This window comes from Microtus oregoni, unplaced genomic scaffold (genome assembly GCF_018167655.1).
Source record: "Microtus oregoni isolate MIOR12 unplaced genomic scaffold, Mior012 000003F_ref0000135, whole genome shotgun sequence".
Taxonomy (NCBI): Eukaryota; Metazoa; Chordata; class Mammalia; order Rodentia; family Cricetidae; genus Microtus; species Microtus oregoni.
The window spans coordinates 526,061-539,150 of NW_024543062.1; the positions used below are offsets into that span (position 1 = coordinate 526,061).

Consider the following 13,090-nt stretch of genomic DNA (forward strand, 5'->3'; position numbering starts at 1 on the left):
ACCTGCTGTCAAGTCTCGGCTCCAAGAAAGACTGTGAGAATGAAGTTACTAAGCCCGACTCAGCACCCGATGCAGCCTCGAAGCTCCAGGGTCCACAAGAGGGGCAGAATGGGGCAGCTTCAGGTGGAGGGGCGCTACCTGATTGGGCAGGGCATTTGTTGCAGGGGGATGGCAACCCTGGGCCTCTGCAATGCGTCGTTCGCTTGATGCCCAGTGTGTATGGGGGGGTCTTCACACCATCAACCCCCAGGGAAGATAACTATACTTCCCCCCCTTCATGCTAAGGAGTAGGACAGGCCAAGGCAGATGTCCACACACATCCTTAAACACGACACCGTGTTTTGTCTCCCACCTAGCTTTGTAGGCAGAGCAGAGCAGAACAAAAACCATGCACTTTACTCTGTGAGACATTTCAGTTTTAGTGTTTATTGGAGTCCATTGCTGGCCAGGCCCAGTGCTAGGGCTTCCCTCCCACACCTCACAACAGCCCTGTGAGGTAGGGTTCTTCTCGTACAGTCCAGTCCAAGGCCCCCGAGCTGCCCCTAACTCACATTAGTGTAGGGAGGACAAGGGGCTCCAACTTTTGCTTTGTTTTGGAAAATACAAAAGCTTTGGTCCCAATCCATACAAATCTTAAAAATTTGGGGGATTTTAAACTCTCATTCCCCAGTGTATTTTTTTGTTTAAAGTCGTCATCCTTTGGTTTTTTTTTTTTTTTTTGGAGACAGGTTCTCATTCTGTAGGCCAGGCTTGCCCATACTGTATAGTTTAGGTTGGCTTCAAACTCACAGCATTTCTCCTGCCTCCTCTCCTGATTGCTGGGATTACAGGTGTGTACCACACCTGATTCCAAAATTTTCTCTTAACTTTGGAAAATTTAAAAATGGCCATTTGTGTGAGGCCTGGTGGTGAGCAATCACTTGGGTGTGTATTGTAGTTGACTCAGTCCCTCAATTGGCTCTGACAGTGGTGAGTCCTGACAGAGTGCCCACCTCGGAGAGCTGCTTTCGCCCCTGTCCACACCCCTCCTCAGGCCTGAGGGCCAAAAGGGAGAAATAAATCCCACGTTTCTGGAATACTAATTTCCAAGAAAAGAAATCTCAGCAGGTGGAGTTGGGCCCCAACCCACAGCATTCAAGTCCAGAGTCAGCACGTAAGTCACACTTGATTCCAGACATCGCTCTTTGGTTCCAGGAAGCCCCAGCTCCAGCCCTGTGCGCTTGCTTCCCAGGCTCTTCTAACCAGGCCACAGGGCTGGGGTTCCACGCACAGCTTAAAGTTCAACACCCCCAGTCCTAGCACCGCCAGCAGCCAGATCTAGCTGTGGACAGCCCTTGTGCCCCACCCATGTGATTAGCCACCCTGGGAACAGCAAGGGCAGGAGACACCAGCAGGTCTGTCTAGCCACTGCACTCTGCAGAAACACTACCAGACTTACCCAGGCTAAACTCAAGACCGCTACTACAGTTCCTCCTGTCTAGAAGCCTGACGAGGCTGGCAGAACCTGGTACTCCGACATCATCCTCTTCATTCCCTGCTTTCACCTAAAGCCACGTTCATGAAGAAGTAACAGCCCACACCTTCTTTAACTCATAACTTCGTAACTGCTACGGTCCGTTTAGAACGCAGATTCGAGACCTGAACTTTTCATTCCGTAGAGCTGAGAAAGGAGCTAGGCACAGTGGTACCTGTGATCCCAGCTCTCAGGAAGTTGAGGCGGGGGACCGCTCTAAATTTGAGGCCAGTGCTGGCTATATATTGAGTTCTAGGGCAGCCTTGGCTGTAATGTGAATCTGTACTTCCCCCAAAGCCACCAAAAAAGTAAAAAGCAAGCAGAAGCGAGGGCAGACCTGGAACCTGACATCACATTCCTGCACATTTACAGACCGAGAAAGAAAAGGCACGTCACTGGGGTGGGGGACCGGGGGAAGACCCACTGTCTCCCTGGGGCCTCTCTACCTGCTGCTGCTAACTCTGGGGTGGGGAGACAGGGGAGCCCCTGGCAGACAGCACAGCTCCAGGCGCACACTGATGCCTGGCGGCTGACGCAGCATCTTATACCCTTGTGCTTTTTTGGGCATGGGAGTAGCTACACTCTCCTTTAAAACAACAAACCAAGCCACAGTTAGCGGACGGGGACAGTAGGAGACAGAGCATTTAATGACACAAATGAGATTGCCTTCCTTGGCTCCAGGCTGCCCCGGCACATTGCCAGAAAAGAAGGTGCAGAGGAGAAACTGCCTCTCCCTCAAGATCCCCATGGAGAACAAGACCCCACACAACAGTCCCCCATGGAGAAAGCTAGTTCCAGAATGATTCAATCTGGAAAGAGAATATAAACTGGAGGAAAATGGTCCAGGTGGGGCTGTCTCAGTGGGCGGCTGGGCCCTGCCCCTGCAGGATCACGGCACACAGAGCCATCTTCATTCGGGCCCTGCCATGAGACCTGACCGCTCTGCTTGCTATGGGGTGGCTCTCCTATGCTGGCTTGGCACATCACGCATGCAAAGCAAGGAGACGCCAGACTTCACCAGTTAATTTTGGCAAGAAAAAAAAAATAAAAAAAAAAAGAGTGAGAGAAAATAAAAAGCTAAAATTCATAAGCAGGATTAAAGTCACTGAAGTGAAAACAGTGTATTTTCTCGACAGTATGGATAAACTAGAACTACAATCTCTCCGCTTTAAAATCTCTGCCATCCTCTCCCTCAATTCAGGTCAAAGTTCATAGCAGCAATGCACAAGTCCTCTGCCAGGCCAGTGTCCTCTGCTCCTGGGCCAGAGTTCACAGGTCAGGATCAGTCAGTCCGGAGAATCATGGGAGGATGTTCGCTGTCTTCATCCAGGCGCAGGGCGCTGGCTTCATCCTCCAGGCAAGTGCCCCCCACGGCACCCAGGTCATCTGTGTAGGCTGCAAAGATATAAGTGTGCCATCCTCACAGAACCTGCCCAGTTACTGATGCTGTCTGTGCACCAATGACAGGCTGCGTCCTGGAGATGGCCTCAGTTATGGCTTTGGCCACACTAAGACCTTTCCAATCCAGTCAGAAAACTTAGGCCTCTAGAATCTCAGGCAGAGCCAAATGACATCACCCACTTCCCAGCATGCACCACAGCACAACACAAGTCCTGTAAACAGTGGTAACTGAATGAGTGACCAATGAGCCTTTAGAGGACTCTAGCTGGAGACAACACAGATCATATGTTATGGCTGAAGGATGCTTCCAACATGGGAGATAGCACCTCTCTTGCTAGCAAACCCCTTGAGTTTAGGGATGGAGGGGCATGCCTGAGCGAGCTCAGGTGTCAATACTAGTGGCCTCTGCCCATGATCCATAAAGGACATGCTACTTACAGAGGTGGAGGTTGGGTGGGCTCACACACAGACAGAGTCACTGGCCACGATGACTGCCTTTTCCCCCAAAATGAAGACTATAAGCTAACTTTCACAAGCCTTGGAAGGAAGCTCTGTCCCACAGCTCAGCGGGAAGAGGCATCTCCGGTGACAACACGGTACACAAGAATGTGGAAGCAGCTGCTCAGTTACCTTCTAAGTTGGTGTCCTGCCCTTTACCAGGCCTCGTTGGGGAGGAGGGCACATAGGCACCTTTGGCAGCTGCTGCGCCGTACGTCTGCGTTACTAAGGGGCAGTCGTGAGAGGCAGAGTCTACAATTTCGCTGGTCGTCTCCATGCTGCCATCGAGCCTACAGACAGCAAATCAACAGGGTCAGGCTCACTGTTCTAAGCCGAGTATGCTGGCTCCTCAAAAATCTCAGGTTGAAGCAGAAGGATTCCTCAAGTGTGAGGTCAGCCTTGTGTGCAGAGCAGGATTTGTCTCAAACAAGTTGTTCCCAGAGGGCAGATGGACACAGTATGCATAGCACATGCTGGGGCCTGAGGAGCTAGTCAAGGAGGGAGTGCCACAGACGCCTGCTCCCACCTGACAGAACACATTCACCAACACCAAGAATCTGCCCTCTGGGATTTCCGCACAGTGACTTTAACACAGGAAGTCTGGTAAAGTCACACACATCTCAATCACCAACTGCAAATTTCCCACTTGCATCCTGAGGTGGGGTGGCAGGCTCCTGTGGGGCCACCTTACTGTAAACCCTGAGCCTCACCCTCAGCAAGGGCCTGGGGCCACCCAATCATCACACACAGACCATCAGTCTCAGGGTCCTGTGCCAGCAATTGAAAGTAGAGGCTCTTAGCACCAGAAAAGTGAATTTCAATGGGGAGATGGTGCTGGTCAATGACACAGGCCAGCACTGGCCTTAGGGGGATGAAAGCACAGACCTACCGCAGTGTCCGCAGCTGCAGACTGCCATGCAGATCAGCCTCACCTGTGCTGACGCATCAGGGCACACTCGCCACCTTCCTGGGGGTCCAGGTTGTACATGTATAAATAGCCATCTGATGCTCCCACCAGCAACCGTGGGATCTTCTGAATTCTAAAGAAAAGCAGCCCATATTTTAGAAGGAAGACTTTTTTCCCTTTCACAAAAGGCGTCTCACTAAACCTACATCTCCGTCGGGCTAGGAAGAAACCCACCAGCGCACTGGATGAAGGCAGTACCTGGGCTCCTCAGAGTGAAGCTGGTAAGGCCAAGGGTGGCCTGGGTGTGAGCACACACTGAATCCCAAAGAGCAGGTGCTGGAGCAGGGTAGCTGTCAGTTTCTCTGGTCACTAAGAGAGGGTATTTTCTCTCTTTCCTGTGTATATACACGCACTCATCTATACACGCCCGTGGGGAAGCCAGACGAGGGTGTGAGATGTCTACTCTACCATACTGGGCTTTATCCCACTGAACTGGATGTAGGCAGCCAGCAAGTCCCAGTGACCCATTTGTCCCAGCCTATAAGCTTTCAAATATGCATGTGCTTGTTCTAGCAAAGCACTAAACTGCAGCCTTTTAGCTATTCGAATCGGAAAACATGTCAATTTCCAGAGCCAGAGCTGTGCTGTCACTCATCTTACAGACGAGCGTCCCAACTCCTGGATGCTGCCACTACATAGTGTCTACTTCCTATTGTCTGACTTAATGTTTCTCATCAACACAAATACCCTGCAAAATGAAAAAGGAAGTTCTGTGGCGAGGATGCCAGAAGACACCAGGTCTTAGGCCTGGAGGTCTTCCCGCTCTAGGCAGTACTCGATGGAACCCAGGCCTGGACAGGTTGGACAGGGTCACACACACCTCTGCAACCTGGCAACAAGCACCGTGGCTCTGCTCCCTGGACCTGATGTGCAAGGGCAGAGGGTGGGGCCCAAGCTCAGTCTATACTCACGTGGTTAATGAGCAGATGTTTTTATGGCCACAGAATGGTAGGCGGACAGTGGCAAAGGCTCTGCCCTGGTTGAACATTTCTGTCACTTGTGAGGGCAGGTAGCTGGTAGATGCCATAAGCACCTTCCCGAAGTAGCCAGTCCAGGTGGTGGGCTCTTCTGGAGGTCTGGAAGGAAGCACCATCACACAGGGGAGGCTGGAACCTCACTGAGAACGACAGCCCTACAGTCCTAGACCCACTGACCAACCCTCCACACTTCACAAAAGATCGGCTGTGCATAGCACAAGCACAGAGCATCCCGTTTTCCCCCTGCCAGGTTGCTATGACAGCATACCTCCAGGAGCATGCGCTGGAGCAGCAGCCCCCAAAACAGACTCATTCAAGTTCCCATCATATGTTTCTTTAGCATGTGCACTCGTGAAAGGAAGAGACAAGTCGCTACCACACACTTCTGTTGTAGGGACTTAAAATTTAAGATGGAAGCACCCACCTCCTTGATGACCTGTGAGCAGGTCAGAGCTGTGACATTCATTCCAGTGGCAGGCTGATCCCAGATGCCCCAGTACAGAGGGTGTGGAGTGGGGACAAACAGCAACTCATGACAACCTTGAAACCCTGTTTCCCTGGGATCATACCTTGGCACCCCAGCACAGAGGTCTCATGATGAAGCTGGGATTGGTGATGCCATGCCCACTCTATAGCCATACCACATATGTACCCAGAAACGGTGCCACAGAGCAGTGTGGCTCTGTGCCATGCTTTCTAGTGAGTGTGCACAGTTTATTTTTATTTTTTTAAATTTATTTATTGGTTATATACAGCATGTTTTCCTGCACACCAGAAGAGGGCATCAGATCTCATTACAGATGGTTGTGAGCCACCATGTGGTTGCCGGGAATTGAACTCAGGACCTCTGGAAAAGCAGCCAGTGCTCTTAACCTCTGAGCCATCTCTCCAGCCCCACAGTTTATTTATTTTTTATTTTTTTATTTTTTGGTTTTTCGAGACAGGGTTTCTCTGTGGTTTTGGAGCCTGTCCTGGAACTAGCTCTTGTAGACCAGGCTGGTCTCGAACTCACAGAGATCCGCCTGCCTCTGCCTCCCGAGTGCTGGGATTAAAGGCGTGCGCCACCACGGCCCGGCCACAGTTTATTTTTAAATTAATTCAAAATCTTATTGTGTGAGTGTACAAATGCTCGAGTATGCTTGTGGAGCCAGAGGACAATGTCCATGAGTATATTTCTCTCTTCCCACCACCTGGTTCCCAGGGATGAGACTCGGGTTGTCAGGCTTGACACCTTTACCCACTGAGCCATCTTATCAACCCTTAGAAGTAGAGCCCTGCTAGCACAGTGGCAGCATATCCCTGCAACAATGCTGAGACCCCGAGTTTGATTCCCAGTGTCTCCCACCCCCAACAACCATGTTAGAAAACCTTGCTTTTAGCTGAGCAGTGGTGGCAACACACCATTAATCCCACACTAAGGAGGCAGAGGCAGGTAGATTGCTGAGTTCAAAGCTAGCCTGGTTCTACAGAGCGAGTTACAGAACAACCAGGACTACATAGAGAAACCCACCTTGAAAAACTGAAGAAAGAAAAAGAGGAAGAAAAAAAATGTCCCTGTAACTCACTTTTCCCTCACGGCCTCAAGTTTGAAGATATGCACAGTTTCGGTGTTGCTGGATGCGGAGAGAAACATGCTGTCCATGCTGAAGGCCAGGGAGCAGATGCTCACACACCTGAGGAACGGGGAAGGTGAGATAGGGCTCAGCTCTGCCTGCCAACACAGAACACACTAGCAGCAGCTGGGGGTGAGGGAGCACAGCTGTGCCTTCTCAGGAACTTTAACTGTGGCCAACTGAGAGAATCTTGTCAGAGGCACTCGGCCCTACAGAAGTCTTTCTGTTCTTGGCCACCTCCTCAGGAGACAGAGGAACTTGCTTGCGATAAAACCAGTAAGAACAATATTTTTGCTTTCTGAGATGAGTCTCACTGTGTAACCCTGGCTAGCCTGGAACTCAGTATGCAGATCAGTCTGCATACTTCAAGCTGGATGTGGTGGCGTACACCCTTAATCCCAGCACTTAGGAGGCAGAGGCAGGTGGATCTCTGAGTTCGAGACCTGCCTGGTCTACAGAGTGAGTTCCAGGACAGCCAGGGCTGTTGGGGATTGCGGACCACCAGACCTGAATTTCTTGTAAAACAACTTGTTTTCCTCTGCTCTGAGCACGAGACCCTGATGGCAGGGGAGTGGGTTCTGATGAGTCTGCAGCTGAAAGATCCAGAGAGCTGGGGCGTGGCCAGAGGCCTATATAAGTTTCCCCTGAGCACAATAAAGTGGACATTCTTGTATCAAGAATAACCCGTGTCCCCATGTCTGTCTGTCTGTGCGCGTGTGTTTTTAAGTTTCTAGCCCAGTTCCCAGCTCGCGTACCATACCACAGTGCAGGTGCTACACAGAGAAACCCTGTCTTTTTTGGGGGGGAGGGACCCCTTTGTCCCCGGCATGTACTCGGATTAGACTACTTCCCTCTGCACCCCCACTTTTGAGGCAGGGCCTTACTATATAGTTCTAGCGTCCTTGAACTCAGAGATCCTTCAGTCTCTGCCTACATGTTACTGGGACAGAAGATGCGAGCCACTACAGTCAGCTAAGAAAAATTCTTCAACAAACATCTTTAATTTGTTTTTATTTCGATTCCAAATAGCCAAAACTGTGTGGCTGTATGGAACCGGTTTTAGGTGTGGTGGTTTGAACAGGAATGGCCCTCAAAGATTCATGTGTTTGAATGCTTGACCCATAGGGAATGGCACAATTAGGGGGTGTCACCATGGAGGCAGGCTCTGAGGTATCACATGCTTAAGATATGCCTAGCATGGCAGTTTCCTGCAGCCTGCAGATCAAGATGGAGAACTCTCAGCCCCTTCTCCAGCACCATGTCTGTCGGCACACTGCCATATTTCCCACCATGACAATAATGGATTAAACTTCTGAACTGTAAGCCAGCCTCACTTAAATGCTTTCCTTTGTAAGAGTCGCTGTGATCATGGGGTCTCTGCACAGCAACAGACACTGACTAGGACAGTGGATAAGGATGCAGCTGTAGTGGCTGACCGGGTAGGTCAGCCAACAGTGTTGATGATGTTTTAGAGCATCCCCCCAGCAAGTGCCTCCGAGGTCACTAACATTTCACAGCCTACACACATTTCCTCTTAATCCTTCCAGTGATTCCAATATCCCCATATTGATGGAGTGTATGCAGCAAGTGGCACATTCTAAGCTGTTGCCTGAGTGCTTGCCAATGGGGGAGGGATGCCAGGTCTACCCTAGGAGGACCAGGTCCCATGGCTAGACTCAGGTCCCACACAAATGGCATGTGGGGGACAATGAGGGTACAGAGAGGCTCCTGGCAGACACTGGACACAGGAGAATCATCTAGGTGTGTATGAAGAAGACAAAGGCACAGTCCCGGAAGGAGACTAGCATCTGGGCTGTGGCTCTTCTGAAGCGCTGCAGACAGAGCCAATACTGTACAGCCCAGGCTCGGGGAGACTGCTACACAGTCCTCTGGTTCAGGCAGGCTCACAGATGTGAAGCCAAGCCGCTTTCACTGTGATGCTTTGTCCTGCCCTTCCAAGACCAGTTCAGGAGGGCGCTGTGACTGAGCTGCTTGTCTTCAGAGACTGCAGCCCACAGGGACGCTCCGTAAGCATCCTGGAACCCGTGTACTCACCTCTTCACTCCTCTTCGGAACTCGAACAGCTTTTGTCCCTCTGGAATGGAAAATACCCTGATCACAGTCCCCTGGGTCAGAGAGAGGAAAAGGGGGGAAGAAAACAGAATTTTAGCAGACCAAAAACATAACAAAAAAACGCCCTTCCTGCTTTTTCACACAGCTCCACATGCAAACAAGCCGTACTGGCTATTTCCAGGAGCAGCTTGGCTTGGCGGAAGGGGGGTCTGGCCTCCTCTCTGAGCTCCAGGCCTGGGGTAGCACACCCTTGCTGCCACAGACCACATTACATCCTATCCTTGCTCACTGCTTAAAGTCAGTCTACCGATCCAGACACAAGCAGCCTTGAAGCCACTTGGAGTATACTAAAGCACCACGCCTCCACCCATATAGCCTTTACTGAAATACTTATGCTAATAATTAAACACACATACTTGGGATTTACATGACTTAAACACACCATTACCTCCAATATGCAAGAGACAACATCAACGTTTCAATACAGTGATGTTTAAAAATATTACAGCCATTGTAATTGTAAATGTTTTTTGTTGTTGTTTTGTATATGTGGATTTAAGACTGGGTTTCTCTGTTAATAGCCTTGGCTGTCCTGGAACTTGACTGGTAGACCAGGGGCCTCAGAGATCTACCTGTTTGTGCCTCTGAGTGGGGTTTGTGGCATTGCTGTTTTTGAGACAAGGTCCTACTATGTCTCTGGTTAGCTTGGGACTCACTATGTAGGTCAGACTGGCTCTGAATCCAGAGACCTACCTGCTTCTTGAGTCACTACCACGTCCGATGCTTTCCTATTTTATGCCACAAACAAGCATTTGCTTTTTTTTTAATTTGGTAATGTGTGTGTACTTTTGTGGGTGCATGCAGCATAGTGCACATGAGCCAGATGACAGCTTGCAGGAGTCAGTTCTCTCCTATCATGCTTCAGGAATTGAACTCACTCAGGTCCTATGTCAGCCTTCTCTATGTATGTACATGCACCTGTGCATATATGAACATGTTCATAAACACCAACATACATACTTGTGGAAACATTTCACTGGCCCCTGCAGTGTGTCAAACAGTGGCACACTGCTACAGTTTCAAGGTCCCCAGCCAGTGGCACTAATGTGTGGCAGTGGAAGCTTCAAGAGATGAGGCCGAGAGCAAGTTCATCTAATCTGTTAGCATGCCCTTAAAGGGAACATGGGGTGCCAGTTCCCCCTCTCTTCTCCTAGCTACCATATGAGCAGCTTTTTTGGCCATGGGACAGGTTCAAAGTGACCGAGCTTACTGAACACTAACTAATCCATTTGTCTTCCATAGAGGTTGCTTCCCTTGGCCCATTCTCGCAGGGTGGAAGGCTAACATTGTGGATAATTTACACTGTGGTATGCATCACAGTGGGCTCTTTGTGCTTTTCTGTGCATTGGGGAATAGAAAAACCTGCTTGGAACTTGGACCACGTGACCAGAATGAGCAAGGTTTGTGGAGACTGTGGAACCAGGTTCCCCTCAGCCATACCTTCTCAGAAGCAGTGGCAAGCTTGGTCCCACTTGCGTCAAAAGCCAGGGCTGCTAAGGGACTGTCATGAGCCGGGATCATGTTTGCAGCTCTCTGTAAAAGGGAAATCAAGAAAACATGACTATTACACAAGAGTCTTGTCCCCAGGCTCCACTGGGTCATCAGGTGGGAACGGCTGTAAGAACACCATTCCTAGTATCAACCTGAGTAGCGGCAGCCCCATGTCAGGCAGGCTGTGGAAACACTGCTCAGACTGCAACGAGCACGCCTTGGAGCTCAGCACTGAGCGCTGGTGAGACACAGGCAGCTTAGCCAGATCCGCTCTGCCACCTAAGGAGAGCACCAGGGAAAGCCATGCTGCTGGGCCAAGGGTGCACTGCATGTCTTCCCAACAAAGCACATCCATCAGAGCCTCACAAGGACCTCACCAAGTTAATGGTGTCGAAGACCTGCACCTCTCCGATGGTCGCACTCCCTGGGTACGCCAAGTAGCAATTGTCGTTGTTTATTGACAGTGCACACAAGCCTGTGGAAACACATGACAACTGAGTCTAGGATACTGTTTAGTGTCAGAGCGGAGTTCATAATTCTGGAAAAAAAAAAAAACCAATAAAAAGTAGCAGCTAAACCTTGTCTGCACACTCACAAGTTCTGCGTCCCAGGCCACACTGCCTGCCAGCGTCACTCAGAGATGAAATGACTTTGGTTAGGGATGACCAGCAGGCTAGGTTAATACAGATCCGACGACCACTGGGCTCACACATTCACAAGAGAGCCCCGCTGGGATGGAGGCTCAGTAGGACTGGACCAGGGGGAAGGCTGTTCAGTTCACACCTACCACTTGCCTCATGTGTGCGGACCAGAGAAGAAACTCCCACCTATGGCCATCTTTAGTACATTTGTTTATTGAGTGTGCATGCATGTGTGCCAAGGTGTGTGAGTCAGAGCACAACTTAAAAGAGTTGTTCTCTCCTTCCACCACGTGTGTTCTAGGAGTGGCACTCAGGTCCTCAGACTTAGCAGTAAGTGCCCATTTACTTGCTGAGCCAACCCACTGGCCTGCAGTTATCTTTAAAAGGCCCCCCAAAAACAAGGACCTTCCTTTTTTAAAAAAATAAATTATGGGGGCTAGAGATATGGCTCTGAGTTTAAGAGTACTGATCGCTTTATCAGAGGATTCAGGTTCAATTCCTAGTACTCACAGGGCAGCTCGCAGCTGTGTGTGACTCCAGTTCCAGGGAACCCGATAACCTCACCCAGACATACATGCAGGCAAAACACCAATACATATAAAGTTAAAAAAAATTCTACTTGTTTATTTTTGGTTTGTTTGTATGTGCGTGCATGTGGCTGGTGATATGCATGCTACAGTGCAGGTGGAAGGTCAGAGGGCAAACTGCAGGAGTTGGTTTTCTCCTCCCATTTCATGGATTCTAGGAATCAAACTGACGTGGTCAGGCCTGGCGACAAGTGCCTTGACCTGTCGAGCCATCTCACCAGCTCAGGATCTCCTGAGAAATGGCTTACCTGCAGGGTTTGGGGGTGTCTCTCGGATGGTATGAAGTACCTTCATGTCCCGGATGTTGTGTATATAGAGTGACTCCTCCAGACACACAATGAGCCTCTAGAAACAGTGAAAACAAAGACCACCAAGCATGAAGGAGGACTGGGGCATCATGTGCCAAGTTCCAACTGAGCTGACTCCTGGATCAAGATACTCTCCACTCCTAGGACACGATGTAGGCTGCGTACAGAGCTCAAGTGTGTGCCAATCAGGTTATAGGCCCATTCTCATCAGCTCCCATAACTACATATGACAAGAGTACTGTGGATTCTAACAAGGTGACTTAATTCAGTACCATGTGCTTGGGTGATGGGGGAGATCTGTAAAGGCAAACTGCTCAGAAATCTAGGGTGAGTGTTACAGACTATTCCTGTCCACGGTGTGCAAATGTATTATTGAGACTGCTATAAGAAAGAACTGAACATTAAATTTAATTTTATATCAATAAAGAACTGAACAGCCAAGAGGAGGACTTCCGGGCACACAGAACTCTGGGAGAAGAAAGGCGGAATCGCAAGACAGAGAGGAAACAGCATGTGCAGTACAGGGTAAAGGTAACTACATAAAGAATGTAGATTAAAAGATATGGGTTAATTTAAGTTATAAGAGCTAGTCAGAAACAAGCCTAAGCTATCGACTGAGCTTTCATAATTAATAAGAAATCTCTGTGTTTTGATTTGGGAGCTGGCTGGCAGTTGATAGGACAGATAAAAAACTCACAACAGGTGAGGGCTGAGGAGATAATAGCAGTTACTGTGTGAGTGTGAGGGACAGCCGTTCGGACCCCCTAGGGCTCACATAACGCCGGATGCGGCAGTGCCATTACGGCAAGATAGAAGGTGGAAATGGGAATTCCCTGGTGTACACAGAGGCAAGCAAGACACCCTGCCTCAAATAAGGTAGAAGGCAAGTGTACAGACACACACACACACACAAACCTAACAGCAACATGGTGAGCCCAGCCAAGTGCACAGGCCCATCATC

At 49.8% G+C, this 13,090-nt stretch overlaps 1 protein-coding gene across 1 annotated transcript in view; it reads right to left on the bottom strand.

The window, feature by feature from the left end:
• Positions 1-406: 406 nt before the first annotated feature.
• The window catches only part of LOC121446026 (WD repeat domain phosphoinositide-interacting protein 2), a 34,484-nt gene continuing 21,800 nt past the window's right edge, over positions 407-13,090 (bottom strand). Inside the window, exons 4-12 of the mRNA XM_041648323.1 lie at positions 12,070-12,166; positions 10,971-11,068; positions 10,543-10,635; positions 9,025-9,095; positions 6,922-7,029; positions 5,291-5,455; positions 4,345-4,452; positions 3,545-3,702; positions 407-2,908 (exon numbers count right to left, since the gene is read on the bottom strand). Coding sequence (XP_041504257.1) covers positions 2,796-2,908; positions 3,545-3,702; positions 4,345-4,452; positions 5,291-5,455; positions 6,922-7,029; positions 9,025-9,095; positions 10,543-10,635; positions 10,971-11,068; positions 12,070-12,166 — 1,011 coding nt within the window. The 3' untranslated portion in view covers positions 407-2,795. The remainder of the gene's footprint in view (positions 2,909-3,544; positions 3,703-4,344; positions 4,453-5,290; positions 5,456-6,921; positions 7,030-9,024; positions 9,096-10,542; positions 10,636-10,970; positions 11,069-12,069; positions 12,167-13,090) is intronic.